Genomic DNA, 21,895 nt, shown 5'->3' on the forward strand with positions numbered 1-21,895 from the left:
TCTGTTTCTTCCAGATTGTGAATAAATGCAGGATCACGTTTGTATTAAAGTGCATAAAATCAGAGCATGTAATTCAAAATGCATCTAGATTAGCATCTGGTTCTGATCTGAGGTGTCCTTTTAAAGTGATTTTGGCTGTCTTTGTGGGATCATCTTTTAGAAAACTGTCCAGCATTTGTGCAACTAACAAGTCCATGGGATTTAAGTATTTAGTTAATGCAAAGAGATTTATATCCTTAGTACAAATGGTTAGCCTTCAGCACTGGAAAACACTTCACTTTTTGCAGCCTTTTATGTCAGAGTGAGTTTTTAAAAAGGCCATCAGCATTCTAGATTTACAGCTAGCAGGCTGCAGGTGTTTACTGGCATATGTTCACTCAGGCAAATCCACTGTCTGAATGAAAAGTCAAATATTACAGAAAAGCAAACATTACCACTGGTAAGGTAAAGATCACCCTTATGTCTCATTCTCTGAGTGAATCAAATCTTCCTTAGCCTAAATCAGTAGAGGAAATGAACGAATCCCCTTTAAAAAAGGAAAATTAAATAAGACAGACTTATTCCTCCAGAGCTCTTATTCTCATATCAGCTTATATTGTTGTGAATAAAATTATTTTTTAGAGCACTTGTACAGTCATTTTGGGGATTCTGAGCTTTTCTGGCTGCTTTTCAGAGCTTTTGATTTCCAATATGAATCTAGGAAAACTTCCAAATAAAACATTCTTGCTTAGGTTTATACTTCATTGCCCTGATTATGCTATTTAGGGGGAAAAAAAAAACCAAACCAGTCTTTTTATATCTTTGGCACCATTTCTTATTGATTTCCCGCATCACTCAAATAGCTTCTTTGATTGGACTTGTATCTTTAATTTCCTCCTCTACTGCTATATTATTTCTTTCCCTTATTTGTTTCTCATATTATCAGTATGTCTTTATATCACATACTTTCTATTTAAAGAAAAAGCTTTCCTATTTTTTTTTCCTTCAGGTGCTGTTTGCGTTTTTAAATTTTCACTAAAGGGAATTTTTTCCATTAGAAAAGCCCCACTTATTCCATGCCTATTTTCCTTCTGACTCCTTTCCTTTGGCTCCTGTCACAGCATTTTGTGTCTCAAATGTACAACTTTGTGACTAAACTGACCACACAGATAAATATCTTTTCTGGCATTTGCCTTAGGGGTTTTTTTCCCCTTTAATTAGTTGCTACTTAAATTGGCTTCTTAGATCCAGAAAGTTGGCATGCAGTACCCATTCTACCCACTCAGATTTAAGTCAGCCCTTCTGCACTAAAATTCAGCCTCTCAGAGGATTGCATGGCATCTACACTTTGATTTCTTACTTTGTGCACATCTCCCACTCTTTATCTTCTTTACCTCTAACTCAACCCTTTTTTTGCAAGCTATATGCAAAAGTATATAGGTTCATCTCATCATGAAGAAGTAAAACTTCACTACCATGCATTTATTGGGCCAAAACCACCGAAAAAAACCAGATTTAATACTTGAAATTCTGTTAAAATAGGCATCTTTTATGCAAACAAGAAATAGCTCAAGCAATAGTCTCTCTTGGCAATTGAGAGATTTTTCTCTATATGTCAATCTTACCATAAAAAACCAGCTACAACATCGTGTTTCCTGATTTTTATCATCTCTGTACTATGTTTTAAGGAATGATGTCCAGAGATCCCCTTATAGAAAAAATTGCATACTACAGTCATCTTGCAATAATATCTGGTGGGCGGTGTTAACAATAGAATTCTTATAAGTATTTAAGTTTTTTGTGTATCAGAATACATACAGATGTCTTTATTTGTGATCACTGTTTTATGGTCAAAAAGCAGAAAATATATTGATTGATGCACATGGGATTATTAATGGAAATTGTAGATCCAGAGCAAGGACTGCCTTCGGAAGGAAACCTGGAAATGCACTGTATATTTTATGTACTGCAACTCTAAGCAGATGTTGCCAAATGGCTAAGGAAGGTGATCTTATCTCCTTCTCAAAGAGCTCTCACTTAAAAGAGACCTTATGGCACCACTGAGGATTGTCTTTTTTATGAATGAATCAACAAGCTTGTTTGTTTGTTTATTTTCTCTTGATGTACCTTGAGTCTTTCTTTATTTCTTTGTTTACTGAGAACTGAGCAGTCCAGGACAAAATTAATTTTACATGAACTTTGCCATGAACTCTAGGATCTTTAACTGTATAAACACAATGCTGAACTGCACAGATGTTAAATCTTAGTTTAGAATTGCTTGGACTCTTTAAGTCTTAACTTCGAGGTTTCAGTAATTTGTACAGTGTTGGTAAAATATCTGTCCCGTAATGTTAAGATGTAGGACCTGCCGTAGCAAACGTAAGTTTTCTATGTATCATACTTTACTTTCTGTTTCTAAAATGGCTCTTTGTCTTCTAATCTGCACAACTGTGTCATCCAAGTTTCTTGTGATGGATTTTTATCAACTAGATTTACAAAAAAAACCCAAAAAACCAAAACCCAGCGGCTTTGGAAAAGAAATTGCATCAAGTCAATTTGTGTTTTAATTGTTTTTATTCACTTCTAAAAAGCCCAAAGAGTCAAAATCCAGACAGTGCTAAGATATTTCATTTTGTGTCTCTTTTTGACTGAGACCATTTTTTTCCAGCAGCTGTATAGTGGGTGAGATTATGTGAGATTTTTCTCTACTTCAAAAAAACTTAGGATGAAACAAAAAAAGGTAGATACAATGTACAGACAGCGTGGGAAGGAGAAGAGGTAAAGGATAACCTTGTGGTCTTATTTCTAAAATGCGTGAATCTGAAGTGTCTGGCAGTTTTGAAACACATAAACAAGAAAGGCATAATTTCAGTCTCTTCTTCCTCTCAGCCTATTAATTTAAGACATTTATTTATTAAAGGTGTATATGTAAGTTATTGCTCTTCATAACAAAGAAAGATAGAGAAATATATAGAAGTTAGGTATAAGATTTTTGTTTTAATAGAAGACCTGTCAAAATACAGCATAACCTGTCAGCAGCTCCCTTCTGAGTGTTAGGCTCTATCACTGTTCTTCATGTCAAATTATCATAATATACCTGCCACTGTCTCTTTTAATTAACCTTAAAACCAAGCCTGAGAATTATACAAGGAAAAAGCTTAAAAAGAATCCTTACATTCAGCAATACTGTCCAATAACAATCATTTTTTCTTGGTGATGATGAAATTTTCTGAATATGAAGAGTCCTCCAGTGATTCATAATAGCTGGATTTCTTTCCATTTGCCAAACCCTTTGTCAGTTGCTTATTACCACATTCAGGTTTCTGATAATTCATTGATACTGAATTCCCTAGAAGGAGTCTATTTCTGTGATTTACTGTTATGTTATACTATAGTGAGGAGGAACTTCTGCTTCTATCTTGCATAATCTTTAAAAGGAATCCTTGCAGTAACTGTGGAAGTTGGAGGATGGCAATTTAAATGACAATGAAATTTTTCATACACAACATTCAGTGTGAAATGTAGGTCACTGGAACAGGCTCCCCAGGGAAGTGGTCACAGCACCAAGCCTGCCAGAATTCAAGGAGCGGCTGGACGATGCTTTTAGTCATATGGTTCAGTTGTAGGCAGTACTGCGAGGAGCAGGGAGTTGGACTCAATGATCCTTATGGGTCCCTTCCAACTGAAGGTATTCTGTGATTCTCTTAGTTCTGTTGGCTTACACCACATGCCTGAAACCTGGATCTACACCCTTTATTTTTTTCCCTTATCCTATAATTTCTCTATTCAAGAGGTTTGTATTTTTTGTAGCAGGGAACACTCATGGTTCTGTTTATAGAACAACCTATTGTTGACGTTCTGTGGATATAGTGGATTTGTAAGTGAATAAATTTTATATGCCTCTACAATAAACCACTTCTGACACTTTCCTTTTGATTTTCTTTCTGTGAGAGTAAAGCATAAATAGGCAAATCTTACTGCCGCCATTTCCTTCCCTATTTTATCTGTAGTCCTCTACTCTTATCCTTGCTTAAGTGTTTTTCTTTCCTAAAAAAATCATAGAACTAGTACTACATTCTCTTACTTTTTCAATGTCTTTTTCCTGTGCTTCTAGAAAACTGACAAACTTTCAGACTGAAAAATACCTTTTCCCCATCCAGCACTGCCCTTTTTCAATTCCTGCACCTCATAAGTATTCTATATGCCACTTTTTACATCTCATTATTTCAATGGTCAATGCCATATCAGTGATGGAAAGATTTGAGGTGTTGGGTATTTCTAAGGCCCCAGCTATGGAGGCTAAGAGATGAATTAGGAAGTTTATTTTGTTAGGTCAAATAATGTAGACAGTTTCTGTAACTGATGTGGTGTTACAAAATTATTATGAAATATAGTTTTATATTAGTGATTATACCAGTAGCAGAACATCAAAAAGGACTTTTCTATTGTCAAAAACAATATTGCCTTCTTGACCCATTTTGATTCTGTGTATCAATATTGCTACATCAGTCTTTGAATATGCATGTGCTAAGAAAACTGTATTTTCTACCTTTCAGAAGTATTGCTTCTATGATCTTTAGTGCTTTTTGTTTACAGCAATGTTCCCAACTTTTTGAAAACTGTAAGGCTTTGTCATTTTTTTGTCTATTTCTGCATTCCAACTCAACTGTCTGATTTCTCCTCTAAGGTAAATAATTACAGTTTAGAAGAAGTTACCCATGAAGAGGCAGTAGCGATACTGAAGAACACATCAGATGTAGTGTATCTGAAAGTTGGAAAGCCCACCACCATTTACATGACAGATCCATATGGCCCACCAGATATTACTCACTGTAAGTGACTTCTGCAACTTATTTTACAAGAGATATCAGTTTGTCAGATGATTGTATTTTTTCATAGCTTGTTCAAAGTACCCCATAAAAGTTTATGAAACTGCTTGGAAGGCTACAGAAATGAAATGTTTATTGCTACCTAAGTATGCTACACTCAAGAAATATTGCAAATAATATAGCTCTGCTAAAGTATTTTTGCAGCAAAAGTAGCAATGTAGAAGATGTACGACTGTGCTGGTTCCAATTAGCCATTGTCCAGGTGATCAGACTGAACTGTAACTCTTGTGAAAATTACAGCAATAAGTATATGCAAATGTATGTTGAAATATGATTCGATTTGTAGCCTGGAGTCCTCTGTCCACTGAAAAATTGGAACAAGCAGCAAACCATCTTGTACAAATTTAGTAGAAGCCTGAGGCAAATATATCTCGTATTCGAATAAAATATTTTACTGGAATGTAAAAATCACTGCTCTACTTACAAAACTTTACCTATTTTCTGCAGATGCCCAATTCGTGGAGTCATAGAATGGTTTGGGGTGGAAGGGACCTTAAAGACCATCTAGTTAAACTCCCCCTGCCATGAGCAGGGGCACCTTCCACTAGACCAAGTTGCTCAGAACCCCATCCAGCCTGGCCTTGAGCACTTCCAGGGATGGGATATCCCTGGCTTCTCTGTTCCAGTGCTTCACTACCTTCATAGTGAAGAATCCATAAATCATTGGTCCACTTTGCTTTATTCTCAGTCTATCCATTAACTCTATATATGTTCATCTGGCTTTTTTGTTTTGCAGAGGACAAAGGCCTTATTTGTCCTTGCATTCAGTGCACACTCTGTTGTAGGAAAATTTGTTTAAAAAATATGGTAAAACTCAGTGAAGTATTCCATAGCAAGGGAAGACGTCCTCATTTTAAAACTGATTTCAATCAGACTGTCATATCCATGCACCCAGAAGCATCTAGGCTCATGTCTAGCATTCCATTAGAAAGATGTGCATCCAGGTGCATCCCCAGGACTCCCTGAGGTGACCATGTACAAGGGTAGGTGGCTGGCTGTAGAGTCCTTATCATACACATACAGCTTTTTATATTGGCAACCTCCTTGATGGAGTGATTTTTGTACTCTTAAGGAGATGACAGCAATATAAGGATCTTCTCTCTCTGCCATCTGTCCCTACTATGCATGTCTTTAGGATTTACTCACATCTCTGCTGTCTCCTTATCTGAGTGTCCTAGGCTCCAACCTAGTCTTTATCTCCCACCACCATCTCTTAATGGCTTGAGTATTTGTTTTAGTTTGGGTTTAGGCTTTCCTGGCAAGTTACATGTAATAATATATTGAGTATTGATGACTTACTGGTGAATCTAGCTTTATTGATACATGCCATTCTTATACCCCTCCTGCCAGTCCTCCTGGTGTCCATACCCAGGTGTTGCCATTCCCTTATCATTCACAGCAATCTTAACATTTCAGCTGCAGCTCTGTATACCACTGGTGCCCATTAGTCTTAACAGTTCATTACTGAAACTCCCTTTCTTCATTAGTTATTCATTAAAAACTGTCTGCCTTGGGTTCAACTACCAACAGGGACCAAACTGGATGGAAATTTAATTTTTGACAAGAGCTTCAGCAATTGATCCACATCCACACACTTGATTTCCTGCTAATAATTCTGTAGGCACTTAAGGCAAACTAAGGGTGGGGAAATTTACCAAGAGCAGTAAATGCTAAGGATTTAAATTTTTCTGCACTTTTGCAGTGTTGCTATTGTGCATAGACAAAGTTGAGGAAAAAACTAGATATCCCAAGTCTTCCTTATTCAGCCTGCTCCATGAAAACAGAAGGGAAGGTTTTGTAACATGCATGTCAGTGGTATGCTCAGCCATGCTGAGGATGCCTATTTAGTTAGCAAATGTTATGACAGATGGCAATCATGTTGTTCAGTAGCAGTCTGGTCTGGATCTTAGCAAAGCCCAGAAGTAAAAATGCTAAATGTCCCTATCCAGTCTCCAGCTTTATAATACTTTCAAAAAAATAATTTTGGAGTTCTAAAACAGTGTGGTTTATTATGTCAGATTATAGTTCAGCAGCATATGAGAAGACAGAAGTAATTCCGGAGGGAGAGTAAAGGTTGAAAAGATTTGCAGTAGCCCTTCCCGAGCTGTTGGTGCATACAGATTCATTTATCCTCAGGGAACCTTTCATTATACCTCCATGTTCAGAGTATTTCAGAATGCATAATGGCCTTTCCCTGTAGAGAGATTTTGCTTTGAAGCATTCTGTATCTCAGCATCTGAAAAAAAGACTGAAACTAATGCTAGAAAGTTTAGCTGTCTTCCTCTTGTGAGAAAATTAATCACAGCTCATTGCAGAAGCATGTTTTTTCTATTTATCATTTCTTTTTCTGATTAAATTAACTAGATAGAATACAACTATTACTGCATCTCTCCAGTCATAAATGTCCCAGATAACTTCAGAATAGCAAAAAGCACATAAACAACAAAACTGCAAACATAATATATAGACAGACAACACAGTCCTGTAACTTTCATCATTAATCATTAATAGGTAAGAGATTTGCATCCATTTTCTATTTTAAGTATACAGATTTACTGTGGTCTAAATCCCATTTATGTTGATACTGAAATTTCAATTATATTGGAGATTTGGGCACCTTTGGTAGATCACAGCTTTGAATGTATACATAATTCTTGCCACACATAATATTCCTGCTCTTATCCTGCATTGAGTTCTTACTATATTACTCCCATTGCTGCACACTGCAGGCAAAATGAGGAGTGTGCTTTTAATCTCATTCTTTCCTAATTGCATTTCCTTCTGCGAGTTAGTCCGAAGGGAAGAAAATGTCTCCTGTCTCCCAAATAGGAGACCATATTCAAGCTCCCTCTCAGGAACTAAGTATCCTCTAAAGAGTAAATCCCTGCAAATGAGCCAGCATTACTATTACTACTACTATTATTATTATTATTTTCAGCAAAACTCCAGCTGTTAATTCTTTCTTGTTGTATTTTAAGCTCTCTCAAACAAGGATTGTTTGTTTTGGTCTTATTTACAGTATTGAACATGTTCTTGGTACTTAAAAAAAAATTATGTTCTTGTGACCTCTAATGAAACATGAAAGTTGCTGACTAGAAATGTTAATTTTTTACCATCAGCTTATTCTCCACCAATGGAAAATCATATACTCTCTTCTGGAAACAATGGCACTTTAGAGTACAAGGCATCCCTTGCCCCTATCTCACCAGGAAGATACTCACCCATTCCAAAGCACATGCTTGTGGAGGACGACTACACCAGGTCAGATGCTTCTCTTTATTTGTTGCCTTTCATGCAACTGCAAAGGATATAAGTAAAGCATTCAGTGCATCTCTAATAGAATACAGCATACTGTACATTTCTATTCAGATTTTTTTTTTTTTAATAATCCCCAAAGAACTGTGACTACTATATGGAAGTACAGTAACAGAATTGTATCTGTGTAGTTAATTCCTAGGTAGAAGAGACATATAGGAAAAGGCTGGGAGGGTTCTTTTATGCCTTGTTTTAGATGAGCACTGAATGTCACTGATGAGATAGTATGTATTTATCTTTGTGTTTGAAGAGCACTACCATTCACCTAGAAGACAGAAGTTGTTCAGTTTGTAAAATGAGCCCTCATTATAATGTCTAATGCCACAGAAAATTAGATTTTTTTTTTTTTTTTTTTTTTTTTTTTGCTAGGAGGAGGCTGTTCTGGTCCTCTAACCTGACTTGCTGTGTCTTGCAAGTCAAAGAATCTCATCCACTTACATATTCATCAGCTTCATAACCCACTAATTTGCATTTCATTTTTCTTGTTGCATGTGATTACTATCTCAAGCAGCTTAACTTGTTGGATCAGACAGATTCAGAGTAACTAAATCATGATACAGTGTTTAATCAGGACATAATTGTGTGGAAACCACACCTTTCTTCCCTGTCTTGTCTAAAAGAGTTTCTCCTTTGTTTTGATTGAGGATGCAAAGCTAAAACTGATTTCCTTCAACTTGTGAGACATTCAATTAGGATGACTTTTCCCTGAATGGTTCCAAGAAGTTGCATTTTTAATTAATAGTTAAAACATTAATTTCATTAAATCTGCAACAAGGTTTTACCTGATCTAATAACAATGTCATAATTTCTCAAATACCCACGTATAGGGAGAATACCAATATTAAAATACCTGGATTACAATGATGAAGGCTTTGTCAATAAGCTTGTAGGGCTCAATTGTCTTAGTCTGTAATGAGATGTCAGCACCACTATTGCTGAGAAAGAGTTAGCAAAGTTTAAAAACAGAAAAAAAATTGCAGCCTTTAAAGTAAATAATAGCTAAGGGCATCATGAAGTCACAGAAAGTGAAGGGATTAATCCTAAAAAGGGAGATAAGCTGTCCTGGCAATTAGAAGACCATTTAAACAGTTAGAAGGCTTGTAAGGTGACAAAGAAGTATTATTAGTCGTGTTTCTTTGTGTTCCATGTAGCTGATTTTAACTTCCTAGTTACTTCTGGGGAAAAAAAAAAAAGTCAAGAAAAGAAAAAATAGTCATAGAAGGAAAGGCAGTGACACTCTTAGCCCAATAGTTTAGCACATATCCAGTAGAAAGCCTACAAAAAAACATGCAGGATATGTATTAAAATTAATAAGTATGTCCTTTTGACCTTTTTTTAGGGAGAAAGATGCATTCCTATGCTGATATTTTTAGGATGTTTTTAAACAAGTTAGTTGTGCTGGTTTAGCTCCTGAGAGAAAAATGAAATTTTGGCACGGTCTGTTTCTTGTCTGAGGTGTTCACACCAATGTCCATTTTGTATTATTTGTGGGAAAAAATGAATGCCCAGAGAAGCTGTATGTATTCTGTGAAATACTTCTCTCCTGTGCTCTTCCCATCTGGATTTCCAGGTTAATGTGTTGCCTAATGAAGGTCTGATATCCAAAGTCTTCTTGTGGCTTTGGCACTATAGACAGGAGAGGCTGACTCTACAAGCATGACCTTCTGTGACAGATGTGTGGCAGTGGCAGAAATAAGGGTGTCAAGTGATAGGAGCAGGCTCTGAATGCCACAGAGCAAATCAGACAGAAATCTCATATTTCTGAACAAGTGTTAACCCTGACCTGTTGAAACGGAGGGGGCTATTATGAGCTTCATTTCATTAGTGATAATAGTCTATATGCTACATCAGGAAACAAAAGCACAAAGAGAAAATGAAGAAAGTCATGAGACAAATGACACTTCTTGCCACTGCATTTCCTCACTGGACATGCATGTACATCTGAGAGACACCCAAACAAGAGCCAGAGACCAGTTTTCTTCTCTGACAACAATGACTTAAGAATCTCTACCCTTAAAAACCAAACCATTTAACCCTTGAATGCTACTGAGATTGTTTTTTTTTTTTAATGTCCATGTGTCTAATTATTGCTTATTGATTCAAGTGGGACTACTGAACTGCAGCAGTTAATTCTCGCAGTCATTTTCACCGCTATAAACTCAGAACAGTGAATGCACTCTTTCTCTCAAATGCCATAGGATTTGCTGATGTCTGCCATCAAAATAAGAAGATATTTGGGAAGTCTTTGTTGCTGACCAATTCAGAAAATCTTTTGAGAATTCAATTATCATATTGATAACTTTAGTAAAACCTATAGACACCCTGATTGCAGCATTTACATTAAGGTTTTCGCACATAATGTTTTATAATTAAGATGTTTGCCAACTGCTGCAGTGCTACCCATTAAAACTACCTGGTTCTTGCTGTAATCGGTTTACAGGGCTAATTTACATTGTGCTCACATAAGGAAATTTATTATCCATGCAGTCTTGCAACACTTCTGGCGGATTTTCATTTGTGCCAGCTAAAAATATTTGGAACACTAACTTCTCCACTAAAAAAGGCTTTTGCAATTTTGGAATTCTCTGTACAAGTGATTCAAGTGAGGCAGATGACAAGCTTTCCTTTAACTTACTTGTGATAATGAATCTATCAGTAAAGCTTAAATGGTTGAACATTCAACTCATCTTGCCCACTTCCTCCTGATTTTTGGTTTTGTAGTTTTTTGTTTGTTCATTCCCGTTCTAAGGGGTTTTTTTACCTAAATACATCTATTTTTCCTAACAAAAACAAGTGTTTCTGTTGATAAAAATTTGTATTTTTTGGTCTGATATTGAATCTGTGCCTGAAAAAAATTGGGTTCAGTCTATACAAAAAATAGCCTAATCTGAGCACAAGGGATAGAAAAGTAACAAATCATCTTCAGCCATAAATTTTAGCAAAGCTGGATGTTGTCTCTTAGTTACTGAATTTTTTTAAGTTGCATGTGTTATTGGTACAAAATGCTATCAGTGATGGGCATAATTTACTTCTTCATTTTTCTGGATTTATTGTAAATTTACTCAGAATGGAAACTTTGCCTTCCTGTATTTTTTACAGCAATTATCACTTTTTAAATGAAATAAAATAACACAAGTTCAGGTTAGTAGAATGTGGCATCAAAAGTGGATGAAAAGTATGTGTCAAATAATTCTATCAGTACACATGGCAAGTAAGACCTTGCTTGTTTTATTTCCTAGTAAGATTAAATTGTTGTGCAGGCAATGCAGGGGATTCATTGACTGTGTTGCTGACCGTTCCCTGTTGGGGATGCTGCTAGAGGGGAGAAACAGGATTAATTCTCTGCTTGAGCTGCTGCTATAAGAAGGGAAGAACTCGTGGCAAAGGTTGTGATAAATAACAGCTGGGATCAGAGTGACCATGAGTTGGCTTAGTTCATGATTCAAAGGAAGTCTAGAAAGACAGTCAGCAAGTTATGACTGTTAAGATTTCAGAAAAGCAAACTTCAGCCTTTTTGGAGAGTTGCTTAGCAAAATCTCTTGGGATGCTGCCACAGAAACATAGGGCCCATGAAAGATGGATGATTTCTAAATAAAACTTATTGAGAGCTCAGGGAGGAACCATCTTGTTGAGCAGAAAGGAGGGGGACTCAGCAGAAGGCCTTCATGGCTGAGCAAAGACCTTTCTGATGACCTAATATGCAAGATATAAACAAGTATTGCTTGACTGCTTAGTGACAAAATTAGGAAGCTGATTGATTTGAGCTAAGACTTAAAAGGATCATAAAGGAAAATAAAAGTGATTCTGCAGATGTGTGCTACTTTCAAAACTGAAGGTAAAATTTGAGGAAGGTAAAAGATGATGAATAGGAAGGAAGTCAATGTAGTGACAGATAATATAGAAAAAGCTGAAGTATTTAACAACACCTTTGCCAGGCACTTAAGGGCCCAGGAGATAATTGGAATAGTCAGCATAGATTGATTAAAAGCAGTTTGTGTGCTTGTCCAGACTGGTTGCCTTTCCTGATGAAATTTCTAACTGCTTGGATGAGGGTTGAGGAGTGGCTGCCCTTCATCAAGCAGTGCTACAGCACAGGTGCTGCCTTGAGCAGGAATGCCTCTTTGCTGAGGGAAAACACAACTGACTCCAAAGTCATACCAGACCCGTGTCATAGGTCCCACTAATGTGCATCTGGGATCTGCTGTGGGGCACATGGTGATTCCTTTTCTCCACTAGTTGTCACGGGGAGTGGCTGCAAAGGTATTTCTCACACCTCATCTGTGGGCAGGAAAAGCTGTAACACGGGGAGCACCCTTTAAAACTCTTCCAACAGCCTCTCATTCAAACATGAGGAAGTGTTGGATGAACATACACAGCTAATCATAGCTGGAAAGAAAATATGGTTTGTAATGGTTTGGAAACCTTATGGATAGCCTTTTGGGTTTCTCCTGGATTGTGTGCTGTATTACCTTGCTCGTTAGCCTTCTCCCAGCATGGCTATGCTCATTTGCATGCGATGATGTTGGTAAGGCTTTTGACACAGTCTCCCACAGCACTCTTTGAAAGCTGGGGAAAACTGGACTAAGAGAAGAGACTGAGTTGGTAACTGACTTAACCAGTAGGCTCAAAGGGTAATGATCATCACTTGGCATCTGTCAAGTGGTCAGTGATGAGCAGAGAAGCTCAGGATACCTGTGGTGTCAGTGAATATCTTCATCACTGACCTAGATCATGACACACAGTGCACCCTCAGCAAATTTCAAGAGGATAATAAAGAGGGAGTGGTTAACATGACAAATGGCAGAGCTGTATTCTAAAGGGATCTTGATATACTCAAGGACTTGGCCAGCAGAAACCTCATAAAGTTCAGTAAGAAGGCTGCATCTCAGGTGGAAGAGCTGCACACACTTGTGCAGGCCATGAACATCTGAATTGCAGCTTCACTGAAAATGACGTGGACGTTACTGCAGACACCAAGCTGAACACGGACCCAGGAGTGCACTCTCACTGCTAGTCAGGTAATCAGCATACCAGGCTATCTTTGGAGAAGCATGGCCAGCAGAAAAATACATTATTTTCTAAAGATTCTGACCAATTCCCATTCTTTGACTTCAGGAGGGCTGTGGAGAGGGTCCAACAGATTCTGAGAGCCCTAAATCACATGGAGGTTGGAGGGTGTTGAGGGAGTTGGGGCTTGTTCAGTGTGGTGAAGAGGAGATTAAGGGTCAATCTAAGAGCACCCTGTAAGCACTCAGTAGCAAAGATGATGAAACCAAACTCTTCTGAGTAGAGAAGCACCAATGGCCACAAGCACTGGTTTTGGATGTTCTGATTTGAATTTGAGAAGAAATTAAAACACGAGAGGGATAGAATAGTGCTGGAGTAGTGCTTGCTATGAAGGGCTGTGAAATATCCACCCTTTGAGATTTTTAAGAATTGGCTAGGTAAAATCTAGTGTTGTCAATAGTCCTGATTCGAGCACAAGATTGGATCAAATGATCTGTAGAGATGCATTCCAACCAAATTTTATATGGTAGTAAGAAGAAAAAGATATTTTTTGTTTTAGTCATTTTGTGGAACATGTGTTACTAATACAGCAGAGAGAGGTTACAATTTTTTCTTTAGCATATTTCTGCCTTTCTATTTTCAGAAATCTTAAAATTATAGCCTAAAAATCCTGTAGCTTTTAGATGTTAATTTATTCTGTCTTTAATGAACAACAACAGGAAAAGTTCCATAAAAATAAAGAACCACCATTTTGAGTTTTTACTTCCTTTTTAGCTTCAGATAATGGTAATATCAAACTTCTGTGCTTCGGCTGATAAAAAATTCATTTTAACATTTAAGTCTGGCTAGATATTAAAGATTCATGGATGAAAAAGCTGAGTTATCTGTTTTGCTGTGTAAAGCACATTTGATTTTTTTTTACATGCTTGTGTGCAAAATAGCAGTTTCTGGATGGGGAAGAGGTGCTGGGAATTGGATGGGAGAGAAAAGAGAACCATTAAGCTGAAGTCTCAGGGGATTTTTTTCCCTGCATTGAAAGTAGTATTCCTCAACTATTTCTTCTTTACTTTTCTGGCATTCTAGTTGAATTGACAATATTTTATGGAAACACTTTTAAATTTCTATTGACAGACAGATTTGACCTTTCAGTATTAAGCCATTACAACAAATATTACTGGTTTTGTGTTACAAAATGATCATTAACAGTTTTCTGACTATGGTTTTAGGAAGCAAAACAATAGGATAAAAGAACTGCACCTTTTAACAATGACTCCTGAAAACTGCTCCTTTGGGATCTTTAGCATTGACTTAGATAACGAGATATTCTCCATGTTTTAAAAGTGTCCATTTGCTGAAAGGGGTTAGCTGCATTTCCTGTCAGTCTTTCTGTGGGAACAGAGTTTACACTCCTGTTTCCCAGACAAAGAAAGTCTTTGACTGCTGTAGGTATAACTTTGAAGTGAATTTTACACCACATTTAGTGTTACCGTGCATGTGACGAGTAAAAGATACGTAGAAGCCCACTGATAGAGTTATAGGAACACATGAAATTGTGAGCTCACAACAGTCGTTCACCATGCCTAACCCAAAATCAGCATATTACCTCTACCCTAAAGAGAATAAACTATATGTAGTAGTTTGGGAAGACTGATGATGCCTTTTATTTATTCCTCTTATTAAATAAGTTGCAAATTTGGCACTTAGATGTTCAAGTTAGTATTTTCATGCTTAGCTTTTTTCTGGGGCTGGATTTTTTATCTAGGGGTAGCAAAGGTTTTATGATTGTTTTTCTTTAAAATTTAGTGTAAAATATATCTATTGCTGCTAAAGTCATTTTAATTAGCCACCATTATAATTAAATTGAATTTATTTTTAACTGTAGCGGTTTGATCATTTAAAGGATCGAGGGAGAATTGCATGCCTGAGTTCATGTTCTATTCTGTGTTAGAAATGGCTGTGCTATTATGTTTTAAATACCACATTATTCCATACATAGACTCAGAGTGTTAATTTATAGGAGCCAATGAAACTGAATCCACACAGTATTTCTAATGCATTTATGAAAAGCTATCTAAAAGCCAACAAATGCAAGTCTTTGGGAAAACTGCAGTTCATTTATCCTCCAGAATGTATTTGGTACATTTTTGCTGTAGAACTCTTTCAGATTCTGTACTCACACTGCAGTATATCAAAGCTGCTCACAATTTTGTCATGCTGACTAGATTGTTTTAAAAAGCCTGCATGATTGAGCACAGCATTAAATGGCCAAAGCTAGTTTTCCTCTCTACTTATTTCTTGCATCCCTTTCTGACACAGAAACACTGTCAGGAGTCATTCTGTTCTGTGCTCTGAATGCCCAGTCCTGTTACGTTTTAACATTGAAGAGATTGGAGGAATAGGGGGAATGTGTCTGGCAAGGGATTATGGTGAGAATAGGTGTGAAAATGAGGGATAACTTGTCATTGATATGTGAGAATGGAAATCACAAGAAGGGAAGACTGGTATTTAATCACATAAGAAAACTAGGATTTGGAAAGGGAATTCAGGACAGGACAGAAAAATAGGTGAAGGGGCATGAAGAACCACTGGAGTAGGGCAGCAGTGCAGAAGGGATTTCAGGCTACTGAACCAGCAAATCCCTCAGAGAGTGACAGATGAGGTTTGGGATAATCAATAGTTGCGCAGGTACACTGGCACAAGGAACAGAGATACAGAGCAGGTATATGCTGTATATATATGCTGATAAGGTGCTGGCAGGATCAGGCTCAGATAGAGATCCATCTCTCTCTAGAAAAGTGGAGAAGCACCCAGGGTTTCTGGGGGGTGCATGATGTGGGTGTGATCCCACGAGGCAGTCTGTCATGTTAGTCCATTGTCTGTCCGTGTGGAGGATGCCAGCCTGCTGCTGCAACTGGTTGCTCACTGTCTCTCACAAGCAGAGTTCTCATCTCTAGCTGTTAAGTTGGCAACCCTCCTGATGATTATATTGAATCCAATATTGTATCCCAGAATAAAATTTCTTTCTTGTTTTAGTCTTTGATCAATCTAAGGAATTGTTTTTTAAAAAAGGTTAGTTAAAAGAAGACTATTCAAGTTACACATTAAATGTTCAGTTAAAGGGGAAAAAAAAGAGTTTGTCTACATAACGTTAAAGAGGACCCTTGGTGACACACATTCCTTAGATTGAAGCTTGAAATTGCTAACTTGCAAAGCAAGTATTTTATATTTTATGTAATTAATACACAAATTTAATCTTAAACTAATTGTTAAACTTTACAGATGTATAATTGTCTGCCTATTGTAAGATTTCATTTTGTTATCCAAATTTATTTTAAGTGTAATAAGTCTTACTTGGGAGAATAATTTATGTTAAAGTAAAAATTTAGTCATTATCAAGTCACAGATAATCTCTTATTCCTGAATTATCCTTGCATATTTAAATAGGTCTGTCAGAGATCCCCAAGTAATAGGATTTGACTATTTCTAATACAATCACTGGAAGCTATTTAGTACTTAACACTTACAAAAAAATTAATCAAATTTTGGAATATGCTTTAGTGCTTGTATGGGGATTTTTGAAATGAGATAGTAGGATTGGCAGTGATAATACACACAGAAATGGTAAGTGGCATTCAATAATGCACAGAGGAAAGGATAACCTGAAGCACATATGAAATAGAACATGGACATGGACCCTTCATGCAGCTCTTGCCACTTGAGAAAGACACCTTGAGGTGACTGGTTAGTTCTGTGACATTGTCAGCTCAGTACTCAGGAGCAATCAAGAAGGCAATTAAGAATGAAAATAAGATCTGATAGGAAAGGACAAGAGTGCAAAATATAATGGTTTTCTCTGTGAATCTGTGATGCATCCAGGTCTTGAATACTACATGGAGGCAACTGAAAAAACCCCTCAGAAGAGGGTGACAGAGATGAGCAGGGGCATAGCATGGTTTCCAGGGAAAGATAAATAACAAATAATTCAGTGTAGAAAAAAGGTGTCAGAGACAGAACAGAGATCTGCAAAGGTACCCATGGCACAGAGAAGGCAACAGGCAAGGACTATTACCACTTTCTTACAACTCAGATACAGGGAGTTTATAATGCATTGCCAAATTTAAAATATGGGAAACAGAAGGTTTTTTAAATGTTACCCTATGTTATCAGCACGCAACCAACAGGCTTAGAGTACACAAAGGTAGAGCTTTTTGGGTATGTCACGATCAGTTTGTGGGGCTCAGTGCCAGAAAGGGTTGTGGAGCCTAAGAATATAAAAATGTTCAAATATGGATGAGAGTAAGTGCTGATTCATGGTGGACAGGCCTACTGACTACAGTCTGCTTGGATTTAATTTCTGGTCTGTGTGGTCCTTGCTGATTTTCAGCAGCTGAGCAAAGAAGGACCGTTCTTTGCTGGTCTCTGTTTCCTAAACCAGTTACTGCAGGGGACTTGGGCCTTTGGTCTGACAGTCTCTCTATTACAGCCTTCTTTTCCATTACTGCAACAGAAAATCATTAATGGTTTTTTTTTCAAATTAAACAGTCATTTCATTTCCTAATTTCTAGTGGTTAAGAATAATGAGCGTAGAATTGGGTGTAGAATATTAAAAGTTCTAAATTATACTTATGCCTTCTTGTAGGCCATTTCGTTTGAAAACTCGATTAAAATGTTAAAATAGTATTGTTAGGAGGAACAAGGCAATTCCTAATTGTCATGACTCTGCTAAAAAAGCACTTGTTTTGCAGTTAAAGAAACCTTTAAGGCATATGAAAACAGCAGTTAATAACAGAAAAGCTGAGAAATTATTAATTTTAGGATTTCCAGAAAGAACTAAGGTACTGCACTTCAGGTATTTTCTTCCCGCTCTTCATACTCCTCCTCTGTTTTTCATGTAGTTGAAATAAAACACATCATATGAGTCATTTGGTCTCATTTAAACTGACAGGATACAACCTATGAAATAAAATCAACTTTCAATTCTAATTACCCTATTGAACAATAAGGTATGTGGTTCTCCTAGAAGGTTATATGAATAAGAAACTCAGTCAAAGGGCATATATATATATATATAAATCTCTGGTTATTAGAAGTGGAAGAGTTTATTTGTATTAAATTACCATTGATTTTTGGTTTAATAGTGAAATACTTTTTTTTAAAGTTCTTTGTCTACTTCCCAGCAGCATTATTTTAGCAAAACTAATGTATTAGATGTCTTTATGGAATTTGGATACAATTAAAAATTGCTACTAAAAAAAAAAAAAAGTTGTAAACTTGTACCATTGGGAGATTTATTTTCTCTCAGATTGAATTTATTTTCTCTCAGATTGTTTCCCAGCTATAGCCCTGCATACTTAATATGCTGTGAGAGCTGAGCTGGTTTCTTGCCATATCATAAAAGGTTTTGAAATGTTTTAAAACCAGAAACTGTTAACATTTAATGTGCTATGTGTTGTCAATTGAATCCTACCAAACAGGATTCTGCAATAAAAAAAAAGTTGATTTTAAATTGAGGACCCTGCATGATGCTGAGGAGAGAATGATTTTTAATAATGCCATTTTCTTATAACTTCTGTTCCTCAATTAAGTCATCCTGAAACAACAAAACAATGATGATCTAAACAAGGAATAATTAGGACTGCAAACAACAAGGAAGATTCACTCTCTTTACACAATCTGTTATGAAATAAATCAATAAAACCAGTGTTAGACGAATTTTCTACCTCCCACTGTTACTGTTATCTTTTCCACCAATTAGTTCTACCTTTCTGTGAGAGTTGTGCCTCACTGCTGTTATATCTGTATTGAATAACAATTCCAGCTTTCAATTTTTCTTATTTTTTATTTTCTTGCTGGAAGAGTGACTCTCTGCTGTTCATGTTACCATTTTAAAGCTTACCTTTGGCATGGAGTGATTCGGTTCTCTGTCCTGTGAGTTGATCTACTGGGGCATGTTCAAGCCATGCTCTGTTGCTACTTACGTTTATTACTTACATTTTCTGTTGCCTTTCCTTTACTGTTGTGTCCCTGATTCTCAGGCTAACATAATTGTTGCTATCCATCCAGACCTAGTGGTAGCTGCTCTCATTTATCACAAAACTTTGTTTTTATCTCACCGACAAAGAGAACTGGGATGTCTGTTTGTAACTAAATAAACAGTTTAAAGGCAGAAAGGAAGCAGATCTGACTAATAAGTTACAGCAGAAGTTAGTTTATTTTTCAGAGTAGATCCATATTACATAATTACTCTTTAAAAGAGTATTTATTGCAGTTATTGAAGATGTATACAGTAATATTCACACATTTGGCATTTTAAGGGGATTTTTTATGCAAAGGTATTTACAAAAATGAAGATAATGGACAAAAGAAATTTCACAATATAGTTCTTTGTTCTTCCTCAAATAAAGTTTCAAAAACTTCTTAGTATTTATTTTTAAATAAAACCTCTGAAGCTGTACCTGCTGTATCTGAAAGTGATGCAATTGCACAGAAACTACCATGAATCAGTCCTCAAATAATATATATCTAGCCTTTACACTTTTCTTAAAGCATGCTAAATGGCTTGCTACATGTTTTTAAATTCATTTGAAGAATTAGTGCATCATAGTGTAAGGCTTCGATGTTTATATTCAATCTGGCTCTTAATTATTTTTGCAAGAAAAGTTGAGGTGACCTTGGCTGTATTTTTTCAGAAGGGCACATTAAAAACTCTTTCTAAATAGCACTCTCATTATCCCATGCTTTGAGAGAGGATAATCTGTCTCTGTCGTAGCACTGGAGAGGATGTGCGAGACAGGATTTATCAGGTGGGCTGATCCCTTTGGAAAGAAGTTCTTTCTTCTTTCTGTGAGGGGACATACAAATGACATGAGAAAATGCAGCATTAGAACAAACTATTTAATAAAGCCAGGTGGTCTTCATAGTCTTCTTTTTTTAAAATAGGGGATTGTTTTCTTCCAGAGTAGGTGTGTACTATTGTAGTTAAGTACTAGTTTGCCATAGAGAAGGTGAAGAATCAGGAGGGTATTTGAAGACTGGCTGTTGCAGCAAGTATCTCATATTAATTTTGTGATTAATGGCCTATATGGAACGCAGTTTGTATGAGAAGAACAGTGCCCCATATAATTTTAATCATTCTTTTACTTTATATTTTTTATCCCAACTTTCAAATATTTTTACACTACTTAATTCATATTTACTAAACCAAATTGAGAGAGAAAATAAGTTTATACTTATCCTGGACACTGGATGTTATGTACTGCACTTTTTTTCCAATTTCTTGCTTTTCTGTGCCAATAAAACGCAGTCAGAGCCCAGCTATGCAGCTGGCAGTTGTTAGCCTATGCATCTGAATAGGATAGAGGCATCTAAAGGACCAGTGCAGTCCATGTTCTCCATGACCTTGAAGAGAGTGGCATCTGATGGGAATTTGGTGGCTTTGGTGATCTCAGACCATTTCAAAGGCCTTACAAGAAGTGCACTCATAACTGGAACTAGCTGATACCCTGAATCCTCTTCTAACCAAAGAGTCCAAGTTTTAAAAGGATAAGAAGTATGAATTCCTTTTCTTAGCCTTAAGACCTCTCTCTGCAGCTCACATACTGAGGACATGATGGTAACTAGGTCACAGTACCACTTACGTAATATCAGGACTTTATACTCAGACTTGTTCCAGTTTCCTGTTATTTTACCACCCAGCAAGACTGAATGGAATGAAAAATGTTTGAAAAATGTTTTAAAACATACTAACATTTGCTAAATGGTTTAAAATTCGCTGAGCCTCATAAGACAGTTTGTTAGGACTCTGTGTTTATACTTGAAGGACTAATTTGGTCTCAATAACTAGGTAGATGGTGAATGTTTGACTTCATTCTGCTTTCAGAAGCAGCTTGTAACTGTCAATTAACAAAGAAATTCCTCATATCTATCCATCTCTGTGGCATGATTTGTGTCTCAGCATGAGGTTGGATGGTCACTGACTGATGACTCAGTGTAGTTTGAGCATTCACAGTGTATCCAAGGGGTAGCAGCACTGATGTCGTCTACAACTCAGAGAAGACAATTAACTTGAATATAGGACACTAACATTTTTTATGGACTAGTTAGTGTTTTAAGCCGTGGAGAAATGTACAGTTTTTATTCATCTTCCTGCACTGGGGCAATATTTCTTCGATTTTCTTAGTAGGTATCATTTATGCTTGATATTTGTACTTGTTCTTTCATTATTGCCTAAAAGCAAAAGTGGTTTCTAAGGGAATAAAAGGCAGTATTGGAAAAAAGTGCAATTGAATATTTTTTCTCTGCATTTTCTTTTAATTGAAAGCAACAATTGATTTAGTAAATAAATTATTAAATCCAGCCCTCTAAAGCAAGTGAAATATACTGATAAAAAATGATTGCTACCTTAAATGTTTTTAAAGGGATTTTACTGAGTGCATGACACAATGCTTTATAACCAAATGAGTGACAGCTTTGCTATTTTGCGATTTGGTAATCTTAAATTGCCGTTTCTTTAACTGTAAAGTTTTCCCTGGGAAATTCAGACACAGAGAGTTCTCAAATCATGTGTCAGATTGCTATGAATAATGTTATTAGCATTGAGTGAGACCAATTTTTAAGTAAAGCAGCTACTCCTTTTCCCCCAAAGGACAAACCCAGAAGGTAACAAAGGAAATTAGGTTCTCTGTATCTGCCAGCACATCCACAAC

General features: G+C 36.6%; 1 protein-coding gene across 29 annotated transcripts in view; it reads left to right on the forward strand.

The window, feature by feature from the left end:
- The window catches only part of DLG2 (discs large MAGUK scaffold protein 2), a 1,000,200-nt gene that overhangs the window by 723,855 nt on the left and 254,450 nt on the right, over positions 1–21,895 (forward strand). For all 29 annotated transcript variants that reach the window (XM_048294433.1, XM_048294432.1, XM_048294434.1 and 26 more), the window contains 2 exons: positions 4,667–4,811; positions 7,988–8,129. In XM_048294433.1, coding sequence (XP_048150390.1) covers positions 4,667–4,811; positions 7,988–8,129 — 287 coding nt within the window. The remainder of the gene's footprint in view (positions 1–4,666; positions 4,812–7,987; positions 8,130–21,895) is intronic.

Source organism: Corvus hawaiiensis, chromosome 2 (assembly GCF_020740725.1).
Source record: "Corvus hawaiiensis isolate bCorHaw1 chromosome 2, bCorHaw1.pri.cur, whole genome shotgun sequence".
Lineage (NCBI taxonomy): Eukaryota > Metazoa > Chordata > Aves > Passeriformes > Corvidae > Corvus > Corvus hawaiiensis.